The 25,646-nt window shown below is 37.3% G+C and overlaps 1 protein-coding gene across 2 annotated transcripts; it reads left to right on the top strand.

Annotated features, from left to right (window-relative positions):
- The first annotated feature begins 195 nt into the window (after nucleotides 1–195).
- Nucleotides 196–25,564, top strand: LOC127421146 (type 2 phosphatidylinositol 4,5-bisphosphate 4-phosphatase-like). Of its 2 annotated transcripts, none has more exons than XM_051663953.1 (7): nucleotides 196–1,004; nucleotides 14,256–14,404; nucleotides 15,454–15,560; nucleotides 19,007–19,130; nucleotides 20,543–20,595; nucleotides 23,052–23,142; nucleotides 23,510–25,564. In XM_051663953.1, the coding sequence occupies exons 1-7, from the start codon at nucleotides 899–901 to the stop codon at nucleotides 23,651–23,653; spliced, it is 774 nt and encodes a 257-aa protein (XP_051519913.1). In that variant the 5' UTR covers nucleotides 196–898; the 3' UTR covers nucleotides 23,654–25,564. The 2 variants fall into 2 exon arrangements, with proteins under 2 accessions (XP_051519913.1, XP_051519912.1); XM_051663952.1 differs by having other exon boundaries at nucleotides 906–1,004; nucleotides 14,231–14,404.
- Nucleotides 25,565–25,646: the final 82 nt, after the last annotated feature.

Raw genomic sequence — 25,646 nt, 5'->3', positions numbered from 1 at the left:
AATTTGGGCAAAGTGTCGAGAAATTTGTTCTTATGAATGAGATGCAAAACAAATTATTTAAAACATGTTAAGCATGGTTATACTTGAAAAAAAATATACATCTTTCAATTACAAATTAACTGACAGTTTATAAAAGGAGACAAATAAAAACTTTCACAAAAAAAAAAAAAAAAGTAAGACTCTCTTACTCCAGCTTACATAATACACATAAATTGGATATATCAGAAAAAGTATCAATTTAACAATCTTTTGGAAGGATATTATGCAATATATTAAAATGTACTTTTCTTATCTTGTTAGAAATACATTATTTTTCACGTTATGGCCAGACTCTTCACCAGTAATCATTTTGCACACACACACACACACAAAATTAGAATCATTTTAAATAGTAGAATAAAAAAATAAAAAACAATCGCACACTGGACTAATGTATTAATTAACAAAGTTTTAAAGACAATTAAAAAGGTCTTTGAGACAAAAAAAAAAAAAAAAAAAACTTGCAGTCAGGTAAGATTTACAGTTACATTACAGAATATTTCATCGACATACTTTTTTCATGGACATTTACTTTTTTCTTTTTCTAATGACACGAACGGCCCTTACGGGAATTCATAAATTAATATTTCCCCCTTTCTGACCAAAATGTAAAGTGTCAAATGAATATCTAGGAGTCGGGAAAGACTCGTGCGCAACATTTACAGAAGATACTGAAGGGAGATCCCGTCCACCCAGCAGTGCTTTCTCATCCTCCCCGGTTACATCTTTGACTCCGCCTCTCCACGGCCTCTGCCAAGCGCTCAGTCTCGCGCTGCCCCTCTCCAGAATAACAGACGGATACCACCATTCGTCGCTGCTGTTGCTGTTTATCTGTGCTGCCCGCTGATCTACTGAGATAATGGCCTCCGATGGTATGGATGAACGATCCCCGCTGTTGTCAGCACCGAACTCGGGGAATGTCACGCCCACAGCTCCGTCGTACCAGCAGGATTCGAGCCCGAGAGGTAAATGTGCATTGTGATTGAAGTAGGAGTGCTGAATCATTTAGGGCGGACAGTTGTGAGCAGTGATCTGTAGCAGTCTGCAGCCCATTTATGTGAGACATTGTCTCAAAACGACATGCTATAACAGTTCAGATGAGTCGGTCGTGTAAGAAGAATGGGCCTCGAGCAACACTGGATTTCTTCTGCAAGATATTACTTTGCCATGAAAGGGAGGGGGGGAGGGGGGGGGGTGCTAAATGTTGCATTATTGGACAAGAACACATTGTGTCGAATTTTGCCAGCTGGTTAGTATACAGGGCTTGATAGCTCATTAAACGTGTATTTTAATTGGTATGTCAGCTGATACAGTTTCAACCACATTATTGATTCCAGAATAATTTAAATGGGCAATTTATGCTGTAGCAGCTGCAATTAAAATGAGCTATTTGACATCTAGCTTGCTATTAGTGATGTTTTGCTCTCAAACGTGAGCAGTTGAGACACTGTAACCAGTGCCAGAAATCACATAGGTCCAGATCACGTTATACTGGGACTGTACTGTAAGTATAATACACATAAGTGCTCATAACACTTGTTTGCACATTGAACAAGACACACTGTTATAAGTAAATAAGCAAACAAAGAAGAAAAAGTTATATTTCACAGAGTGACTATTAACACTTTTTGGTTTCTAGAATGTTTCCAGAACAGAGTATAAAGGTCCTCTTTTGATTAGCCAGGACATTTTATTTTATGGAAATAGAATGTTTGTTTTATGTTGTGCATAAACATTCCCCTAACATTTTCTTAATCTCTAAATTCTGGGAACCTTTCTGCAATCATACTGCAACATCAGCATCATCAAAAGTCCTTTTTTCCTGCTAAATTAAGTTTTTTCACAGTCATTGTAAGCAGCGACATAACCACAATAGACATCATGACGTTACATGAAAAGAGAGCCTGTTGCCCAGTCCAAAGTATACTTTAAGTTTACACTAAGAACACTAAGCATCTGTGTTCAGTCGAACGCCAGGCTGTCAAAGTATACTCCATTTGACTGTGCGCGCATACACAGGTGGTTGGCACATGCGCGCAACAGCTGCTATGAAATACTGGACTATTTCTCTTCAGGAGTTAGACCTATAAAGATGTCTATACACTCTTTCAGACTCGAGTTATATAAATGCAGGTATCTCCTGACCTCCTCATGCTCTCTTGATGTGCACATGTTGTTGATGTTCAGCAGCGATGACATTTTCTTCTAGCGCTTCTTCGACAGCAACGGCTTAATTGTGAGTATTGCCATCTTGTGGACACACTTGTTAGTGCAAATAACTCCATGCGCATGCGCATAGTGTGCGTTCAGAGTACGCACAGGTAAAACAAATCTAAACAATTAGTTACACCCTTGATAGATTGTAATGAGTTATGAGCATTTAAAAAAATGAACAGACACGTCAACATTTTGAAAGTCTTATAGTAAAAGATGCACATATGTTGGTATATTTTACATACTCTAAAATATCTTTCACATTCACTTATCAGCCACAACATTAAAACCACCTGCCTAATATTGTGTAGGTCCCCCTCGTCCTGCAAAAACAGCACCAACCCCGATTTCTTCTCTCCACAATTGTACAGAGTGGTTATCTGAGTTACTGTAGACTTTGTCAGTTCGAACCAGTCTGGCCATTCTCTGTTGACCTCTCTCATCAACAAGGCATTTCCGTCCACAGAACTGCCCCTCACTGGATGTTTTTTTGTTTTTGGCACCATTCTGAGTAAATTCTAGAGACTGTTGTGTGTGAAAATCCCAGGAGATCAGCAGTTACAGAAATACTCAAACCAGCCCGTCTGGCACCAACAATAATGCCACGCTCCAAATCACTGAGATCACATTTTTTCCCCATTCTGATGGTTGATGTGAACATTATCTGAAGCTCCTGACCCGTATCTGAATTATTTTATGCACTGCACTGCTGCCACACAATTGGTTGATTAGATCATTTCATGGATGTTTGTTGGTGCCAGATGGGCTAGTTTGAGTATTTCTGTAACTGCTGATCTGGGATTTTCACACACAACTAGGTCTGTCACGATAATTACGTTATCGACTTATCAGACGATATATGGAAATGACCTCGATCATTTTTGCTGACCTCGTTATTGCCCATTGTGTTTACATGCATGTTTCTTTACATAAGAAGGAATATCACCAACATTTTAGCCAGTCTCGCTGCTTCTGTCCTCTCGTCTGCTCTTTTTTGTAAGAGGCAGGGCTCAGGAAGCTCCTCCACACACACAGAGTGGACAGCAACAGGTGAAGATTATGTGTCAGGGCTCGACATTAACGCTTGTCCGGGACAAGTGGACATTTTTAACAGGCAAGTTAAAGATCATTTTTCTTGCACAACCGGACAAGTAGCCCGATTAAAATTTCAATAACGAATGTTAGCTCAATAGTGCAGGATTGCGGGGATTGAGCACAATTTTAATCATTCTCGCATGTTTTACTTTCAAAATGCGGGTTATTCCCTCAATCGTGTCGCCCTCTCTCACTCTTACCTTCTCTCGTGGTGCAGTTCATGAGCTTGTGAGCGCAAGCAGTGCGCGTATCTACTGAACTTTAGATTTTACATATATAAACGGGTAAAATCTTTTAATTGGATGTGCGAATGGTGTTGTACCACATATCTATAAGCGAGCGATGTGATAAAGCTATTGCTCCTGTTTATAATCAACAAACCTGTCGTCATCACAAGTGCACAACGTTGGAGAAATCTAAGTTTGTCTCGTTACATCATGGCGCTCCCTCATAATACAGCAAGAAAGGCAGAAATAGCAAAAATGCTTTGTGTAATAATACCGTCTGTAGAGTGAAGAGATATGCTTAAAACAGACTTATGCACCCGTTAAATCTCATCTTTCTAGAGCTCCATCTAATATATCTATCCAAGGTATTATCTCTGCCATGTGAATCAGTCAATTTTATATAACAATATACATTATAATAATACTAACACTATAACATTAATAAATTACACACAATGAATATAAATATTCAACATAACTGATTTAGCAGCAAGGTTCTCTATTTAACAGCCGTTTTTAATGCAACTTGTGAGAATTGACTTGTACTCTCAAAGAGATGATTTACCCAAAAATGAAAATTTGGTAACACTTTACAAAATGGTTCCATTTGTTAACGATAGTTAGCTACATCAGTTAACATGAACTAACAGTAAACACAATTTTTATATAATTTCTTAAACTTGGTTAATGTTAATTCCAACATACAGTATATTAATACATTTTCATACATTAAAATAAAAAGTTGTATATGTTAACATTAGTTCATGCACTATGAACTAACAATGAACACTTGTATTTTTTTTAGTAACTAACAGAAACTAAGATTGATAAATTCTGTAAAATGTTATTCACTGTTAGATCATGATAGCTAATGCATTATCTAATGTTAATGAAACTTATTGTAAAGTGTTACCAAAAATTCTGTCATCATTACTCAACTTTATGTTGTTCCAAACCGGTCTGACTTTCTATCTTCCGTGGAACTCAGAAGGAGATGTTAGGGAGAATGTTAATTTCAGTCTCAATCCACTTTTATTTTATGGAGAGAAAAAAAAAGATGCAGTGACAGTGAATAGTGACTGTTGCTAACATTCTGCCAAAAATCTAACTTTGTGTTCCTCAGAAGAGAGAAATTCATACAGGCTTGAGGGTGAGTAATGATTTACCATCTTTCGGCACTGTGTTCTGCACTGTTTTCCGAGCTGGGAACAAAAACCGCAGTTGGAGATGGAGAGGGGCCTTCCTGATTTTAATATTCCAATGTCTGAATATTCTTAAGAATTAAAAGTTAATTGTTCTTTGAAAGGGTGTGCTTGCATTATTATGCTATTATATTATTACTATATCAGTGGCATAAAATGGTCTTAAAATGACAATAATATAGTTTATCGCAATTATTTCTGGGACAATATATCGTCCAACAAATGTAGATATCATGACAGGCCTACATACAACAGTCTCTAGAATTTACTCCGAATGGTGCCAAAAGCAAAAAACATCCAGTGAGCGGCAGTTCTGTGGACGGAAATGCCTTGTTGATGAGAGAGGTCAACAGAGAATGGCCAGACTGGTTCAAACTGACAAAGTCTACGGTAACTCAGATAACCGCTCTGTACAATTGTGGTGAGAAGAATATCATCTTAGAATGCTGTTCTGAGATGTGTATTTGCGCTGTTTTGGCGGCACGAATGGGACCAACACAATATTAGGCAGGTGGTTTTAATATTGTGGCTGAGCGGTGTATATAATAGTAAAACAATATGTGTTGTGAAGGCATGATGGCCCTGAGAGCAGAATTTCACACTTTCTCAAGTATTGCAGATTTTATATAAGAATCAGCCTTTTCAAACCTAAAATAAACTATGGGCGCTACGACACATCCTGTTTTAGGACACAGTCACAAGGAAATGTGGGAGTTTGATTTCGTAATCGACCCTTTAAATCTGTCAACCCATTTTTTTGGCTGTTTTTTAAATATGTTTTTACTTCCTGATTAGCTGCAAAAGATTGACATTTTTACGGTAATTATCCGCTTACACTACAACTCATTATTCATACTGGCTTTATTCTCATAACATGATCAGGTTATTAGGAGGGCGTAAACTATGTGTGCTGGAATTCTATAGCTTTATGATCTGGCCTAGTATAACCCCTGGATTATGACTGTTTCTTTTGCCTTTTTTGACCATGGACATTCACTCACTGAGTGTATGAGAGGGATTAGCTTTGCCTGTTGAGAGAGGATCTACTAAGCTTGGCTCTAGTAGTCTGCACAACCTTGCTTAGTGTGTGAGATTGTTGTTTATTCTGCAATTGCAGTATGAAGCCAAAGCTATACTTTTACTGGAACACCTGTGTGCACTGAACTATATTGTATAGTACTGCAGGAGTTACACCCTCCAAGCTCTTGATTAATGAGCTATGAGAATAGCAAAAATGATAAGAAACTGCACTGACACTGACATCTGACATTCAAGTGGGTTTTATTTTAGTGATATGTGAGAATGTAAGAAACAGCAGTTGTGTAAGCAGTCAACCAAAAAACAGCATCCAAAAGCACACGAAGAGGTAACAATTTACAAACAACTCTAAAAATATATTGGAGAAAGAAAAAGAGAGAGATAAAAAGACATGCTCTCAGGACTGACAGCTGAAGTTCTTGATGGAAGCCGTAATGACTTGCAGGTTTGTTAGGTCTGACTCTGAATGCACTTCCACCATTGTGATTTAGCAGGGTGGTTTGCTGATAAGATAGGATGCAGAGAGGGGAGGTTTATCTGCTTATAGACTTTTGAGTGTTTTTCTGTGAATCAAAAATCGTGTTATACCAATGCAGGGGTCGGCAAGCTATGGCATGCGGAGGGTTAATCACTGGCACGCCAGCAACGGCGAGAGAGGAGTAGACTATTTTATTTTATATGAAATGCCACACCTGCATTCCAATCTTGACGTAATCCTTCCTCATGATGACATGTTTTCATGAGCTGAATGGGAGGCTAAACAACAAGTTAAAATGTGACAAGACTGCAGTATACCCAACAGACTCATGCAGTGTGTGCAAGCCATTCACACATCACAAGCCGGCAGCGTTTCACTTTCAGTTAATCACGTGAGTAAACACACCCACTTTGCTTCAGTCCGGCTGTGTGGATGACAGCCTACACCACTAATAATCCTTGAGATTTCCAACCCAGTATACAGGTACACCCTCCTTAAACCATAGTCACACTCAAAATAACATTAAACGATTAAAAGAGAAAACATAAACCCACATCGTGGGGTTCAAAAATCTGAGCCTATTAAAAATATAAATTAAACCTGGAAATAAAGTTTTAGGATTTTGGAGGTGCGATTCACCGAAAAGGGCTAAATAGTTGATCGGCTTGTGATGTGCGAATGTCTTGCACATGTAGCATGAGTCTCGTCACACTTTAATACTGTTTAGTCTCCCAATCAGCTGATAAAAACACGCTGCGTGATCATGAGGAAGGATTAGGCTACATCAAGATGTAGACTGGAATGCAGGTGCGAAAAACTTCATATAAATAAAATAGCCTGCTCCTCTCTCGCTGGTGCTTGCGTGCTATTAATTACATGATAACAATGACATAATATAAGAAATATTTAAGATTCCACACAATTTCGTGGTTAGTAATCAAATAAGCAAATTTGTGACATTAACTGTGTTAACTCATTTTGTACAAAAGGACAGGTTTTCTTTCATTAAAGCACTTTCAAGTCAAGTGATTTTATTTGTATAGCGCTTTTCACAACAAACATAGTTTCAAAGCAGCTTTACAGAAAATCATGCATTAACAAAACAATTAAACTGTAATATCTATAAAGTCTTAGAGCGATCATTGTGTAGTTTGATTAAATATGATTTTAAATTGTGTATAAAAATTATAGAATTAAATAATACTTTTTTTTAGAACCCTTGTGAGCAAGCTGAAGGCGACTGTGGCAAGGAACACAAAACTCCATAAGATGTTGGTTAATGGAGAAAAATAACCTTGGGAGAAACCAGGCTCACTGTGGGGGCCAGTTCCCCTCTGGCTAACAGCATGAATATAATGGCAATATTAGTTATTTATGTGCAGTGCAAGTCATGGTTTAAAATTTGTAAACTAAGTAAGTGTTAAGGTCCAGTGTTTACAAGGTGTTTTATATGAACTGTAAGATTAATGACTAATGTCTTTGAAGTCCATCCTGGATTAACTGCAGAAGTTCACATAGATGCATTGTCCTTTGTTAGTTGGCTGATGAAGGCTTTTGTTGGCAATTAAATGGTAGTCTGTGTATTCCAGTTCAAGAGTGTAGTTCATCAATAGACAAAGGTGATGCAGGCAGAGATCAATGAGGTGCATCGCAGTTCAACCGGCAGGTCATGAGGTTCGTGGGGTCCATCATTAGTCCAAGGTTCAGGCAGTGGCATATGAAGTATCCCATGTCTTACAGCTGGAATTGGCATCAGTTCATCCTCTGAAGTCCATCGTAAAAGACTGAAGTGATGTCTTCCACCAGCTGTAATCTGTAGTTATCACCCAGTGACACCTAGCAGCGGAGTTAATTAGCCAATAATTAGTACCTCTGTTTTGTCGGAATTGAGTTGAAGGAAATTTCTGGCCATCAAATCTTTGATTTCATTTATACACTCTGCTAATTTGGAGAATTGTGAATTTTCATTGGGTATAGAAGAAATATAAAGTTGGGTATTATCGGCATAACAGTGGAAACTTATTCCATGATTCCTGATAATATCTACCAGGGGAAGCATGTATAAGGAGAAAAGCAGAGGCCCTAAAACTAATCCCTGTGGCACTCCACACTTAACTTTTGTTTGATTTGACAATTCCTCATTTACACATACAAAGTGGTAGCAGTCTGATAAATAGGACTTAAACCATGCTAATGCAAGTCCACTAATGCCAACATAATTCTCCAGCCTATTCAAGAGAATGTTGTGATCTATCTTGTGAAGGATGCACTGAATCTAAAAACACTAGTAGAGAAATGCAGCGAGCAAGTCATTTGTAACTCTGATAAGTGCAGTCTCTGTACTGTGATTGAGCCTAAATCCTGACTGAAAATGTTCATGTATACCATTTCTCTGTAGAAATTAACATAGTTGGGAGAACACTGCCTTTTCTAGTATTTTCGACATGTATGATTCATTTGAAATTGGTCTGTAGTTAGCCAATTCTCTAGGGTCAAGCTGTGGCTTCTTAATAAGTGGTTTGATAACTGCCATTTTAAAGTTTCTTAGGATATTGAGGAGTTCGTAATATTAAGAAGGGGTTCAGAGATTACAGGGAATACCTCTTTAAGAGCTTAGTTGGTATTGGATCTAACATACATGTTGTGGCTTTTGATTTTTTCATAAGTTTTGTTAGCTTTTCATGACCTATGACAGTGAAGGATTGAAGTTGCTCGTGGGGAAAATTATGAGACACTTTTTTCTGAGTTGCTGTGGCAGTTGATTGCATTGTTGCAATTTTATTTCTGATTATTTCAATTTTATCAGTAAAGAAATTCATGAAGTCATTAGTATTGTGCTATGACGGAATATTTGGTTCAGTTGATGCTTTATTCCTAACCAATTGCCACAGTATTGAATAAACACCTAGGATTGTTGTTGTTATTTTCTATGAGTTTGCTAAAATATGCTGACCTAGCAGCTTTTAGTGCCTGACTGTAGCTACAGACACTATCTTTCCATGCACCGCGAAATACCTCTAATTTTGTATTCTTCCACTTGCAATCCATTTTCTGAGCTGCTCTCTTGAGAGCATGAGTGTGATCATTGTACCATGGTGCAGGGCTTTTTTCTTGAATTTTCTTTAATCGAAGGGTGGCGACACTATCAAGAGTGCCTATATCTATATCTGTCTAGAGAAGACTATATCTATTTTCTGTTATTACATCATGTTCTTCTAGTTCTTCTTGTTCTTCTTTAGTGGTCAAAAGAATAGTTCTACCTGAACAATAGCATGGTGTAGATTGAGTGACAGTAGCTGATTGCAGCAAACAAGAGACGAAGTAATGATCTGAGATGTCATCGCTCTGCGGTAGAATTTTTATAGTATCAACATCAACTCCATATGACAGAATTAAATCTAGTGTATGAATATGGCGATGAGTTGGTCCTGTCACATTTTGTCTGACTCCAAGAGAGTTGAGAATATCGAAAAATGCTAATCCTAATGTTTCATTTTCATTATCTATGTGAATGTTGAAATCAACAACAATTAAAGTTCTATCTACATTAACAATTTGCAAATTCACCAAGGAAACCAGATCTATACACTGTAGCAAGGGCAAAAGATGGTGTCACATTAAGCATTATTAGTTCAAAAGACTTAAACTTATATCCTGTCCTCTGAGTATCACAAAAAACTTCACTGTACATTGTAGCAACACCTCCTCCTCGACGTTTCAGACGACGCTCATGTTTATAACAATAACCCGGGGGAGTAGATTCATTTAAACTAATATATTCTTTTGGTTTAAGCCAGGTTTCAGTCAAACAGAGCACATACAAACTATGATCTGTAATAATTTCATTTACAATTGGTGTTTTGACATTAATCAAATTTTTTCAAAATGATTTAGTGAGAGTTTTGTGTTTGGTAGTTCGGGGAACAGGCACAGTCTCTATATGATATCTAGGTGATACAGTCTCTATGTGCTGTAGTTCATGTGACCTGTATGATGTTTCAAGGCAGCTAGCAGATGTTCGGATTAGCCAGTTTGTCTGCTTCCTGACCTGGGCCCCAGTTAGTCAAATACTATCACTATTAAGGCTATGAGCCAAATTACTAGAGAGGAGAGTGGCACCTTCCCTGGTGGGATGGAGTCCGTCTCTCTTTAGCAGGTCAGGTCTACCCCAAAAACTCTTCCAATTGTTTATAAATCCTATGCTATTCTACGGACCCCACTCAGACATCCAGCCATTCAGTGACACTAATCTACTATAAACCTCATCACCACGATTAGCAGGGAGGGGGCCAGAGCATATTACAGTGTCTGACATCGTTTTTGCAAGTTCATACACCTCTTTAACATTATCTTTAGTGATCTCCGACTGGCGAAGCCGGACATCATTAGTGCCATCATGAATAACAATTTTAGAAAATCTACAATTAGCATTAGCCAGCACTTGTAAATTTTATTTGATGTCGGACGCTCGAGCCCCATTAATGCATTTAACAATAGTGGCTGGAGTCTCTATTTCCATGTTCCTTACAATTGAATCACCAATTATTAGGGCTCTTTCAACATGATACTGAGTGGGGAGAATCGATTGGAAACCCTAACAGGAACAGGAGAGTGGTGTCGCTTTGATGCCGCTGAGACGTCACCCAAACACCCTGCTGCAGGGGCTCTACATACGGAACCAAAGTGTGTGTGTTGCTTGCTGTACTACCCGCATCCGAAACAGTATCTACCGGCTTCTCTTTCTCACTAACCTCCATTAGCATTCGGATGCGTGTCTCTAACTCATTAACCTTCTCCATCAGCCTGACTAATTCCTTACATTTATCACATGTGAATCCCTCACTGCTGATGTAAAAAGCTATAGTAAACATGTGGCATGCAATGCAGGAAGAAATGACATGAGCGGATGCCATGACTTACCGCAATTGTTTGTTGTTGTTGTTGGTGTTTTTGTTATGGTTGTTCTTGAGCTTGATGTGGTTTGAGATCGATGTGGTTCGATGGGGTTCCTAATCAGCAGATGTTTGAGATTGATGCAATAATCCATGTAAAACACTGGAGAAAACGAATGCACACAGTCGAGACGTGAGAAAACGTGTGTGTGCAGTAAAATACAGTTGAAACAGTAGAAAAGTCGAAAAACCCGAAGCTCGCTGTAAAATGGCAAAGGATATAACGATGAATATATAAGAATAAGTGGGGTCCTGGGTAGTTCAGCGTAAAGACGCTGACTACCACCCCTGGAGTCACGAGTTCGTATCCAGGGCATGCTGAGTGACTCCAGCCAGGTCTCCTAAGCAACTAAATTGGCTCAATTGCTAGGGAGGGTAGAGTCACATGGTTAACCTCCTCGTGGTCACTATAATGTGTGGTTCTCGCTCTTGGTGGGCGCGTGGTGAGTTGTGCATGGAAGCCGCAGAGAATAGCGTGAAGCCTCCACATGTGCTATGTCTCCGCGGTAACGTGCTCAACAATCCACTTGATAAGATGTGCGGATTGACGGTCTCAGACGCGGAGGCAACTGAGAGTCCAGTCACTACACCATCACGAGGACTTAGAGCAAATTGGGAATTGGGCATTCCAAATCAGGGAGAAAAAAAAAAAAGGAATAAGAATAAGCAATACTAAGCAGGCTAGCAAGCTACAAACACTCGTGCAGTGTGCCGGCACCAACCGGAACAGGAAGTCACATCAGTCTCGGAGCAAAGGAGAGTGTGCATGAAAAAAAAATTACTCATAAGAGTTAGTCTGGTTATTACACATCCAGTGTGGTCAGAATAGAGTTTAGAGAAAATGAATGTCCAAGTGCTCAGTCATTCCCACAGTTACAGGATATAAAGTGAGAAGTACAAATTTAAAAAAAGTTAATTTACTTTATAAACACACTCTGCATTGTATCACATTGCATCACATGATTGCATTGTTTTAGTTTGTCTTATGATTATTGTGTTTAAACTCAAGTCGAGTTTGTTTATTTGTAATTTGTACAGCAAAAGTAAGTAAAATAAAATAGGCAAAGTGTAGAAAGAAAGTGTGCTATTTAATTTTAAAGCAACAAAAATACACCAGTAAATAGAAAATAGCCACAATATAATAAAAATAGTTGAGTTTGTGTGCCCCAGTAAATACATTAGTTTTTATTTATTTTTCTGCTCAAATAGTTTACATTGTGTTGTTTCTTGGAATGATGTAAAGAAAATCCAAAGAATGTATAAAGTGAAATCCATGTACTATAGCCCTTTTTTTACACTGGCTAGTTTTCCATCATGGAACATCATCTTGCCTGTCTACTAAACCAAACCAAACAATGCATTACAATACTACTTTATTAATCCCGAAGGGGCAATTCTATAAGGTAGGGATGGGCATTTTTGAGTAATTTTGTAGTCGAGTACTGTAACCCACAAAAAACAACTAATTGATTACTCCTAAATTAAAATGTAAGTTAAAAATAACAAGTATGACACGTACTTGAAATGTATATTTTGTTTTATTTACAAACATTACCAATAATGGTTTCAAAGTAAGCTAAATTAGCTTAATTAAGCTTTCCTCTTTTGAGGAAAAAAAAAATAAGCACAGATGCCATGATATCTTCTTCTCACATCCAACACAACAACAACATACAGTACATCTGCAACGCCAAGTTGTAACTGCGAGATGTGGTGAGAGATTCAGAGGGAAAGGTGTAATTCAGCGCTGCTCACAGCAGGAAAATGTGGAAATTAAATATTCAAGTAGCATTTTTAATATTTGACTAGCTGGTGCAGAACAATTATTTGATTAGTCGATTACTCATGCACATCCCTAGTACAAGGTCCATTCTACAGTCTGAACCAATTAGCAAAACATTCAAGTTTTATTATATATCTTACAGCATCTTACATCTTTGACACACAATGTATCTTTGAAATCATGTAGAAGCCCAGATAGAGCTGGATTATCCCTGACAGCTGAGTGAGGTCATGAGGCCAGAGCTGCTGTCAGTTGTTTTTGCTGTGCTATCACATGTTCAGTATAGCTACAGTGTGTCTGTGTTGCTGGTTGGCGTGATCTCACAGTGAGAAGGGACAGACAGCAGGAGGAACATGTCTTAATATCATTGACAATAAGCAATGAGGAATGGCATGGCTAAACCCAGAATTTCAGTAATACTGTACACAAGAGGTAACTTAGTGCAAACCTTGGCTGATGGCCCAGCTATAGAACATTTGAGAGAGTGATTTCATTCATTTGTAACTTGGTAATATGGATACTAGTAATATAATAATTTATAATTTTATTACATATTATACATTTGCACATATACAGCGAAATTCTTTTTTTCACTTATCCCAGCTAAGCTGGGGTCAGAGTGCAGGGTCAGCCATGATACAGTGCCACTGGAGCAGATAGGGTCAAGGGCCTTGCTCAAGGGCCCAACAGTGGCATCTTGGTGGTGCTGGGGCTTGAACCCCCAACCTTCTGATCAGTAACCCAAAGCCTTAACTGCTGAGCCACCACTTTCCCTTTAATGCAAAATTCAGCTCATTGTTTGTTCCATGTGATAGGCTGGTTAATCGCTAAAATGTTGTCATGACAAATAAGTTGTAATATTGGATATATTACTTTACACAGATAAGGTTAGTAAGTGATTTTATCACACTAAAATCATGTTTACATGTATAATGTTTACGTCTTGTGGCTATACTTTTGAAACAGTGTATATTTTAATGTTAATGGACTGGCCCCTTTCACTTCAACTGTAAGTACCTTACTGTAACTGTGATTTTACTTTTTTCTTTTAAATATACAAGGGGCGAGTCAAAATTATTTTGAGTGGTAATCAACATTATGCCACAAATTCTGTCGATTGAGCTTAACTTGAACTGGAACATTCCTTTAAGCAAAATCGATTGAGATACCACTGATCCAAACAACCTCAAGACATACAGTAGGTGTGCTTGCTTCTCTCCCTTACAGCCGAATTACCTCCGCCCTACACAGCCATTGCCAGTCCAGATACAGGCGGAGTGCCTGTTATCAACTGTCGAGTGTGCCAGTCTCTTATAAATCTGGACGGCAAGCTCCATCAGCACGTGGTGAAGTGCACCATCTGCAACGAGGCCACGGTAAGAAACCCCCAAAAGACAGGTTTAAACACAACAGCCATATCGATATTGTTTGAAGTCCTCAACAGCTTGGCCTTAAACTTATCCTACCAAACATCAGACATTAACATCAGATAATTTGCTTTAAAAATGAATTGCTTATAGCTAATATTTTATTATGGATCATAAATTTGTGTCCCAGTATGTTTAATGTATCATTTTATGTGAACTTGAGCTGCTAAAGCAAAATCAAATGGCTTCACAAAGCTCTATTTCATAATTAGTCATCTGCATATACTGTACATGTTGTCTAACAATAAAATCTCAGCTTGACAGGTTGCGTTTCACAAATTCTGGTGCAGACCTAACATCAGTAATGGGAATTAGTAGCAGTTTGGAGGTGCTCTGTCTAGACTCAAATGAGAGGGCTCTCTGTGTAAAGATCTCAGACCACGTGCAATATTAGTGAATTAGTCCAACCATTAATGCAGCCTTTCACTGGTCCCTACAATAATGGAATTATTCAGTGCATAAGGAGTTGCTGGTTGAACATGCTTACATACATACTTAAATAAGAACATTTGGAGGTATAAATACATAATAAAGGGTTTAGTACGATTTCATGCTCATTCACAAAATGAAATTTAAAAAGATATGGGAAACTTGCATAATCTTACAGCTGAAGTAATTTCAGTGGCACTTGCATCAGCAAATGAATTTGCAAAAATAATGTTAAAACAGGTTTCCACAACACTCTCACTGTCTTTCATTGATCAAACAAACAGATTGTCCTGCCCTCAAACTCAGCATTGGTTGAGTCAGTGTTGTTGTGTTGAGCTGGGATGCTTAAACTATGTTTTGATAGTGCCACAGAGCCACAGTTTACACTTTTCGTGGAAATCATCCTATTAATGGTTTACTTACAGTCTGTGCTGAGATAAGAGTGCATTTTATAACATTGAAAAAATTAAACAATACAGCTTTAAATAGTATTACTATTATGTTGTATCTTGCATGTTGTATAGTGTGGTTCAGCCTGAAATATGACATGTATCAAATTTATTTTATAGCCTATAAAAAACCCACCAACAGGAAAGAAGTATGTTAGATGTCCTTGCAACTGCCTGCTAATCTGTAAAGACACATCTAGGAGGATAGGATGCCCCCGGCCCAACTGGTAAGTGTTAAAGGGGCACTTTTGTCAGTAGTTGTTTATTTGTTATGGTAGCTGCCTGCAACACTATTATATCACAGCAAAAGAACATTACTATGAATGCTCAAACGAGCTGTGCTGTTTTCAATTTGTACAGCTGAGGAATTAGCACTTGTTAGTATCAAAACATTTCTCATGCTTTTACAAAGCAATCTTAACATATAGAGAAAAGCAACATGTTTCCGTTGCCGCCACTGAATCTGCAGTGCCACAGCAAAAGAAATATTTTACCTGAGTTGTGAATTTTCAGTTTGAATTAAATGTGATGAGATTAAAAGACTGTTTAGTAAAATATAATGGCAAGAAAACACCTGTTTTTGCATTGTCTTTGCTGTCTCACTCAAAAACAAGCATATAGAATGACAGCTTTAATCCAATTCACAAACCAGTGAATATTATGAGCCGGTTATAAATTAATGAATCGGCAAATAAATCTCTCTCTGAAATCACTGAATCTCTCAGAGCATTAAAAAAAAAAAAAAAATTATCAATCATGTCCAATTTGAGATATACACTTAGCGACCACTTCATTAGGTACACCTACTTATTCATGCAATTATCTAATCACCCAATCATGTGGCAGCAGTGCAATGCATAATATCATGCAGGTATGGGTCAGGAGATTCAGTTAATTTTCACATCAACCATCAGAATGGGGAAAAAATGTGATCTCAGTGATTTCAACCATGGCATGATTGTGGCATGGCATAATTTTTTGGCCTCTTCCCCCGGTTTCGTGTTGCATGTAAACTTTACCATGTTATTACCGGCTTATAACAGGTGCGCAAGTGTTGTACTCATACCTGTTTACATTTCAACGTCAAAAGAAGAGAATAATAAGTGTCATGTAATAGCAGGCTTCTTACATTGTCAGATTTTTGAATAAACTTGTTTTTGTTTTTTATGAACATCTAGCTCAGTGTCATGCTCCGTGTCATCTGGGAGAAGTGCAACTTTGCTACTGCTGTGTTTCTGCTTCGCAAATCCACAGATTTGCGCGGTGATGTCGGCATAAACAAAATGACATTTTTGATGTACTGTAGCGCCAGGACATGACACCGTTGTTTGGCAAATTCAACAAGCTGTATTGCAACAATATACTTGTCGTTTGTCATCGATCTTCTTGCCTATGTACTGTAAGGTTGCTCTGTCTCCGGGAGGAGACTGTTCGCAGCTCTCAATGTTGCGCTGCTTGGATTTAATTCCACTATAATGTGTTTGTTTATATGATACATATAGTATTGTATCGTGAGCGTTGTATCGTACGATACAATATAATTTTGGTGATTATGATATGATTTTTTTTTTTTACACCCCTAATATATACAGTACCATAAGTTGGTAGGTTTGGTCTTGGCAGACTAGGGCCCTATTTTAAGAGCAGCGCTATATGCTTTAAGTCATACGTGCAAAGTCAATATGCATGGCCATGAAGTTTTGGTATTTTTGTGCAAGCCTGCGCTAAGTCTAGGCACAAGTGAGTTTGTCGAAATTACACACGTATAACACTAATTGGCTGGGTGAAGTGCAATTTCATTCTGAGGTTTATCTCTGGTTATTGCACCATCTGTGTCCTGTTATATAGTCCATTCCCTCAAGAATCAGTGACATAAACAAAAACACCAACTTCATAAGAATTTGGTTGTGTAAATTAATTCTGTATGCAATGAATTAGAAGAATAGAAATATGGACTTCCATTCTTTTGTGCATTAACTGCTTGTTGAATATCAGGCATATTTCTATGACAGTGACATGTTCCTTTTATATACATGTAAAATGTGCTTTCGTCAGGATTTGGATGTAGGCTCTGTTAAATTTTAGTAATAATTTTAAGCACTATTAATCATATTGATTAAGTGATATATAAACCATGGCTTGTATTAAAGTGAAAGTTCTACCAAAAATGAAAATTCTCTCATAATTTTCTCACCCTCATGCAATCCCAGATGTGTATGACTTCCTTTCTTCTGCAGAAAACAACTAAATATTTTTAGGAGAATATTCAGCTCTGTGGGTCCATATAATGGTTAATGGTTAAAGGTGGAGATATATAGTAAAAAAGGACTTAAATATTGATCTGTTTCTCACCCTCACACTTCTGAAGATATGGATTTAACCACTGGAGTCTTTTATGTTACCTTAATGTTCTTTTTTGACCTTCTGAGTTCTGGTCACCATTCACTTGCATTGTATAGACCAACAGAGCTGAGATATTCTTCTAAATATCTTCGTTTGTGTTCTGCTGAAGAAATAAAGTCATAGACATCTGGGATGGCATGAGGGTGAGTAAATGATGGGAGAATTTTCACTTTTGGGTGAACTATTCCTTTAACAGTGATTGTATCTGCCTTTCTGATTAGGCTGTGCATAGAGGGATCAGAGGGAAAAATACCAATACAAATTAGATCATAAATACAATTGTAAATACATATAAACACAGTAATAATAATTGAAAAATAATCCATTACCTCTGAAAGGTTTTACACAAATCTCATACATTTTTGTTTCCTAAAACAGCTACAGCAGTGATTGTCAGGGACTTAATTTGATGTTCCGCTATATTTTCAGTGATTGGACATGAACTTTAGTACCACCTGCTGGTGGAATCTCCAAACTGCAAATGCAGGAGTTTAGACTTTGCACTGAAATCAGACGTGCTTTGGAAACATCTGTTTCTCAGGAAAATAGAAAATTGCGCTTTGCACCACTTCATTAACATACAATACACCCACAGTTTGGGCTCATTCACCTACAGGTAGCGCAAACACTCCCAACCACAGCCACTTGCGCTTTGTGCTGGCATGACAATTGCGCTTAGAAATAGCGTTCTTCCGAAAATTAGATAAGACGTAGCACAAGGTCATGGCTGCAGCCACGAAAATAGAGCCATAGATCTGCTTGCGCTGAAGTATGAAGACTTGCTACTCCTACACGTACAAATACATGCTGCATCAGGCATGTAGGAAATGCTGCTGCTGCACAAACAAACCTACAATCTAATTAGATGCATCCTGTACAATCCTCATGAAGCAGATTTAGACAGGTGATGCTGGGGAGGAGGAGAGTTTCAGAGAGAAAACTCTCATAGTGCGGTGCAGTGAAACAGGATTACCTGCAAACAACTGAGGCAAATAAAATGTTAGACAAAGAGAGATTATGCAAGTTGATTGGCTAGCAGATTGCATGCCAAAGGACCTATCTGATTGAGCTATGGAATATGCAAGCTGATTGGCAAACAGATTACATGTTCAAAGAATCTAGCAGCTTGTGCCATGTAGAGTTTCATGACTTAGAATCGTTTAACAAATTATCGGGGGTGGGGGGTTGAATTATTTTGAGGTGGTTCATCATTTTTCACAAACATTGTAGAAAAAGTACAACTGACATCATTGTTTTTATTGACCCCCAGCAGACGGATCATCAATCTGAGTCCAGTGATGGTGGTCCCAGAGGAGCAGCCTGCCCAGCCAGCTCTACCAGTCCAGCCTGAGGGCATGCGCGTGGTCTGCGGCCACTGCGGAAACACATTCCTTGTACTCTCACATCTTTATATTAATATTTCATCTGTAATAATGTTGTGTGCCCCTCCTAAATCCTTCAGTGTCAGTTCATGAAATAAGAAAAGAACTGCGAATGCATTTAGAGATATACAACAGCAGAGTTTTTCTAGTACATTTTCGTAGTGTTTCTGTGATGCCCCTGCTGTGTAGGGCAGCTATGATGAGTCGTCCCAGACTGTGTCAGGCCGGGCTATTGGTGCTGTCTCTGCTCTCTTCAAGGTCCTAATGCCCCTAGTTACCACCCTCTGGGCGGACTGAACAAAATGACAAACTAATTAGAAAAAAATGGTAACTATTTACAATAAGGTTCTATTCGTTAACATTAGTTAATGAATTAGGTATCATGAACTTACAATGAACATTAACTTTTCACAATGTTTATTAATCTTTGTTAATATTAATGTTATTTAATAAAATACTATTGTTCAATGCTAGTTCATGTAAGTTCATATTAAGTTATACAACTTTTAATTTTTAGAATGTTTGTTGTAGTATATGTTGAAATTGACATTAACCAACATTATTAAGTGCTGTAAAAGTGTTGTTCGTTGATAGTCCTTGTGGTTAACTAAAGTTAACGAAAACAGCCTTGTTGTAAAGTGTTACCAAAATAATTTTAAAACATTACACATGATTCAAATGAACATAACTCTTTGTGGTCTACAGAGGCAAGATGCAGGAACTTCTTATGTCACACAAAATTTGTGCCACATATGACTTTTTTGTTTCTTGTGTGATGGTTTGTTGGAAAATCCATTTTTTTTTTTTTTTTTCAGAAAACGACTGCCTTTTGCCTTTGTACAGTGTTAAATCCACTAATTTTCATTCTTTTTCCTCCCTCATATACATACTGTACATTTATTCACTGAAATCATTGTCTCCAAAAGATCTTGCTAATTATCTTTGATAATTTATCAGTAGCCATTTAAAGTCAACATGAAGTCACATTTGATTGATAATTTACTTTTCTAATACACATTCCTGGTGTTATTGTGAACAGTTCATCCGTGCACTACATTATTCCAAAGAAAAAATATTTTGTTAGCCAAAAGTAATAACTTTGCTCCACTTCTGAAACAAGGTTTCCTTTTCGGCTGATGTCACAAAGCTCTCTTATTTTTCAACCTCTTACCTCCAACCAATTCATTGTTTTTTTCTTGTTGACTGTCCTGTTTCACTTAGAAATGCATCACATTACAGAAAATAAATTGGGTTTTAAATGCTGTTTCATGTTGACTTTGAACTAATTTGGAATACCGTGCACTGACCCCTGGAATCAACTGTAGTTTTGTAAAATGAAATGAGTTGTATTGCTCTGCAATGCAATGTGTTTGCTTGCTGTATAAGTAACTTCTTTATTAACGTCCTCTGTTTTCCCTCTGCAGTGGATGGAGCTCCGATTCAATACACTGGCCAAGTGCCCACACTGCAAAAAAATGTGAGTTGCAAACAAATGTCTGATTCTTACATCTTTGTATTGTCAAAAATGCTGGCTCAAGACTGGGTTGATATACGTAAGGTAACTGCCCACTGTTCTGTTGGTCTGTCCCGACTCAGTGTTCTTGTCTGTAGTGACTTGAGCCTGTGTGGCCTTACTCCACTGATGTCATGCCAGCAGCTGATTTGACATTCCCGGGAGAAAGATCATAAATCTAAATGTGTGACGTGCATTACTAGTTGGAGGTCAGGCTCCAACTAGTGAAAATAAATAAATCTTGGCTATTGGTACCAGTTAGAGGGGGGGAAATGTGATGCCAATCTGCCAGTCACCTGAGAGACCACAGGGCAGTCACGAAGCAAATCATGCTGACATATTGAAACATGAGCACTGCAGACACTAGTGATGCAACGACGGAGAGTTATGACAGAGGAAACAGATGTTGCAACAGAGATGTATGAAACCTAGAGCCCAGAGTCTTCTGAAGGAAATCACAGATTTAATGAATCCACTTGGATACTGAGCGCTAAAAGAGGCAGAGAAGCAGATAAAAGCATAAGAAGGAGAGAGATTAAGCATTAAGGCTATATGGTTTGCTGTGATTCCAAAAGAATGTTTTAGAATCCCATCACATGAGAGGCATGTGAAGGGTCATAGTAAGACTTAATGAGCCTCAAACAGGAAAATGAGAAGGCCATGTGACCCAGTGATGCAGTCCTCTTTTGACTGCAAACATTTGGAAGCATTTCTTTAACAATGGGCACTTTTGGCCCTGTGGAATTTAAAATATAAAACTGAATTAAATTAAACTGTTGATTGTGATGGAAATGATGCCACAACTTAGAGGCAGTCATAATTTGTGTAAAAATATAGAAATGATTTTTACACAATAAATGTTGAACTGGTTTATGATTATTTCAGTCTTTGTTTAGATTATAATACCTTTTAAAATGATGAAAACATTTTATGATGAATTTTCATATTTTAAGATTAAAGTCGGGTTCTAGGCCAAGGACATAAACCTTATTTAAAATAAAAAAAAAAAAATGTTTGAAAAGACATTTAAAAAGTAGCAAAAATAAATTATGAAGGCATGGTAAAAAGTGTCCAAGACTGTTACAATGTGACCATTTATGAAAAGAAATCTGTTAGTTTAAATTAGGGGTGGGCGATATGATCAAAATCTTATATCAGGATATGAGCAATTTTATATCACGATAATGATATAGTAAATATTGTAATTCTGTCAGTGAATTCAATATTTTCAAATATTTATTATATAATTATATCATTTTCTCTTTATTTGGAGCTTGACAATAGTCAAAGTACAAAAAAACAAAAAACAACAACTTTCTAAAAATAATGTTAAATTTCACATTATGCCACATTTCAGTTTTAACCAATTTTATTATTAACTTTCCTCAAGAAACTCAAAGAAACTCTCTAATATCTAAAATATAAAAAATTATGTAAACACTTATTGCATAAAAAAATATTAAATAAATATAAACACTTCTTGCAAAAAAAAAAAAAAAGATTAATGCAGAGCACATCTTTTGGCTTTCATAATATTTTGCACGTTTCATTTTGAGGTAAAAAAAAATAGCTTGTATTATGAGTGATTATTGTCATGTGACACAGTTTGCATATTATATTTTTCTGCTCTGTGTTGGGTTTTGTGAACCTATACCACAGATTTCGCACCTGTTTTAATAACAAGCTTCTCTTCATTTTCTTGACTTGTTTGGGAGTTGTCCCGTTCTATGGTGATGTTTTTTCAGGGTTTTTCCTGGGGCAAAAATGATTGAGTTGCACGAGTGATCCTGCTCTGCGATCTCCTGTAAAAATCTTGCACTTGCATGCTCCAGAGATGCTGACATGTAACACAGATGCACGCGTCCGATGAGACGCATATTAAGCACCTATAAAACGCCTAATGCGAGATGAATGTAATTGAATTTGCTTGGCAGCCACCGAAATTTGTTTAAACCCTGTCCATGTTTCTTAAATTCTCTCAGTCTCACGTGAAGCCCCGCCCACTGAAAGATAAGCCCACACTGTGCACATGAATATTTACATATCGCAATATACACAATATAGCAAAATCTCTATTGATTGACACTTTATATTATCGCCACGATATATATCATCATATCGCCCAGCCCCAGTTTCAATAAAAATCAACCCCTGGGACATAAAAGCTGTGCAGCTTCATCTCAGCCTAGCTTGAGTGTAAATAACTCCTAGTTACTAACTCCTGAGCCTAAATAACTCGAGTGTAATACCTGTTGATTTATATGCTAATCCCTGCAACAAGGCCATTATACCTGTGTAAATAGAGACGGATGCTGCCCAATGGAGCAGTAAATCCGGCAATAAAAGACGGGCTTCATGTTTGTGATCTGTTTGAAAGATTATAGACACAGCCTTACCATGTTTGCTACCTTTGTTCTCAGATCCTCTGTAGGCAGTGCCCTACCCAGAAGACGCTGCTGTGCCTACATTACAGTAGGAATGATCTGCATTTTCATCGGTGTTGGTTTAATAGTGAGTATTCATCATAGTCAGAAACTACGTTTGGAGTACTAAATTCCACATCTATAACAAGTAAAGGAATATCATATAAAAAAATACAGTACAGAAATTAAAAGAATTATTTAGGTTGAATGCAAGTTAAATTGCTTACTAAACTTGTTTATGCATAAACAGAACGGGTGAACTATTTATAACTTTAATTTAACCTAATTTAATTGAAAAAATTACATTTACATTTTTTTTTTCTTCATTATTTTAAAAATAGAAAAATAAAATACATTTTAGGTCTGTTTTAGGACCGTTAAGTTAAATTTAACTTTAATTTAATGTATTTTTCCCTTAACTGTTCTCACCAAATCTTGTGTATATTTCCTCACAGATGGGCACTCAGGACTTTGCCAGGCGCTATCATGCTACTTATGTTTCCTGGGCCTTTGCATATCTCCTTGGGCTTATCTGTCTGATACGGGCCTGCTACTGGGGAGCAATTAAAGTCAGCTATCCAGAGAACACCTTTGCATAGACAAAACTTTGTCCATCTTCAAAGAGTCCTTTTAGTATTTGATTTATCCTGATTTTAACAGGCTAACTGCTGGATGCTCACTCCTGTTACAAGAGCCAGAATTTAAGAATCCACTGGGTTTAGGTACCTGTAGACGTTTTAATTACAGATTAAGTTATTAATTGGCTCTGATATTTCTCTAACTGATGTGAACTTGATGATGACTAGAGAAAATAAATTGAAACCAGTGATTCTAAAATTAGATTTAAAATAATAATAATCATTATAATAATCCTTTGTTCTTTGGTACACCTCTTGGATTTTGTCGGTGGACGTATTTTAAGTACTGCTTTTTGTTAACAACTCGACCAAAAATAGATGATCTTTTATGAACAATTTGCCCATTGCACTGCAATTTTATGCAATTTTTCTGTTCTGTTGCTGCTAGTTACCATAGCTGTAATGAGCTGAGAGATGTTATGTGTTGAGAAAGCCTGCCAGCACCAATAGTGGCACTGTCTGTCATTTGAAATGCTCAGATATATTTAACTCTTCTTGCAATCCTGTGCCAACATTTAGGGGATGTCCCTATATCATATGTTTTTGTGGCTTCAAAAGTAAAAAAGCAAGCATGTACAGGGTCACTGTACCTCATTAATAGTTAATGACACTTCAAAGAGTAGTTCGTAATGGAAAATTCTATAATTTCAATATAATTCTGTCATTCCAAGCTCAAATTACTTGCATGAATACAAAAGGAAATGTTTAGCTAAATGTTCACACTTCTCTTTTCCATATAATGGTAGTGCAGTCTGATCTCACAGTGAAATTGGAAAGAGTAGGTTGACTTTCTTTAGCAAAAATCGGTATATGCTGACCGAAATGTAAAACACTGCCCCCAGTGGGCTAAGCGGGAAGTGTTGTTGCTCCATATATGTCCAGAAGAGGTTACCAAAAGCTAGTTGTGGAGAGTGGGTTTTTTTTTTTTTTTTTTTTTTTTTTTTCAGCTGTACAGGATGAAATACAGTGAAGAGGAATGCATATTTTATGGACTCTACCCCCCAACCCAAACCTAAATATAACCATGAAACGATGCAAAAATGTTTGGTGGGAAATGGTGCATGTCATTGAGTCAGCATAATGTTGCCGATCCTAGGGTACCGGAACTTTCGGGAACTGCAACTTTCGGGGACTTCCCATGTGGTCATGTTGGGCAGTGAATAGTGACCAGAGGGTAAAAAATTCCAAAAAGGACAAAAAAGCATCATAAAAGTACTAGAACAGTAGTCCATAAGACTTGCCCAGTATATTCCAAGTCTTCTGAAGCCATACAATAGCTGTATGTGAGGAGTAGACTGAAATTTAAGTCATATTTCTCTGAAAAGTGAAACCCCTGGTAAACATTCACTTTCATTGTATGAAAAAAAGTAGTTTGAACATTCTGCTAAACATCTCCTTTTGTGGTCTACAGAAGAAAGAAAATAATGCAGGTTTGGAACAACATGAAGGTGATTCATGCACATGCTGAATGGGAGTTATTTACATGTGCATGTATCTTAACTTGATTCTTAATTTGTCTTAATTTATCTTAATTTGTACTCAGAAACAGTGTTTTATTAGTCTGTTACTGAAAGCACAGTGGAAGTGTTACGCCTTTTGTGTCCTTTCTGTGTGTAGAATGTAAACCTGCCTATTTCCAAAACTCAGTAAAAAACGTTGCTAGTATTACTGTAGCTTACATTTACAGTAGTTCTGTATTTTGTCAAGACAAATGGAAATAACTATATCTAATCTTGTTCTGAATGTGACAAGCCAGTGAACTCCTTGTACATAGGCAACTCAGCACACAAAGTCTGTAGTTCAAGTTGGAATATGGCTTGGGTTGTTTTTGTGTGTGTGAGTGTGTTTTTTTTTTTTATTTCTTTTTTTTTTTCCAAACAATTATTTCTCAATAAAATGGAAAAATATTATTTTTCCTTTGACAGTCTGATGCTTCATGCTTGCTTGACTTGAA

The sequence above is a fragment of the Myxocyprinus asiaticus genome, chromosome 30, assembly GCF_019703515.2.
Source record: "Myxocyprinus asiaticus isolate MX2 ecotype Aquarium Trade chromosome 30, UBuf_Myxa_2, whole genome shotgun sequence".
NCBI lineage: Eukaryota > Metazoa > Chordata > Actinopteri > Cypriniformes > Catostomidae > Myxocyprinus > Myxocyprinus asiaticus.
This window is presented reverse-complemented; position numbering and strand designations above follow the sequence as displayed.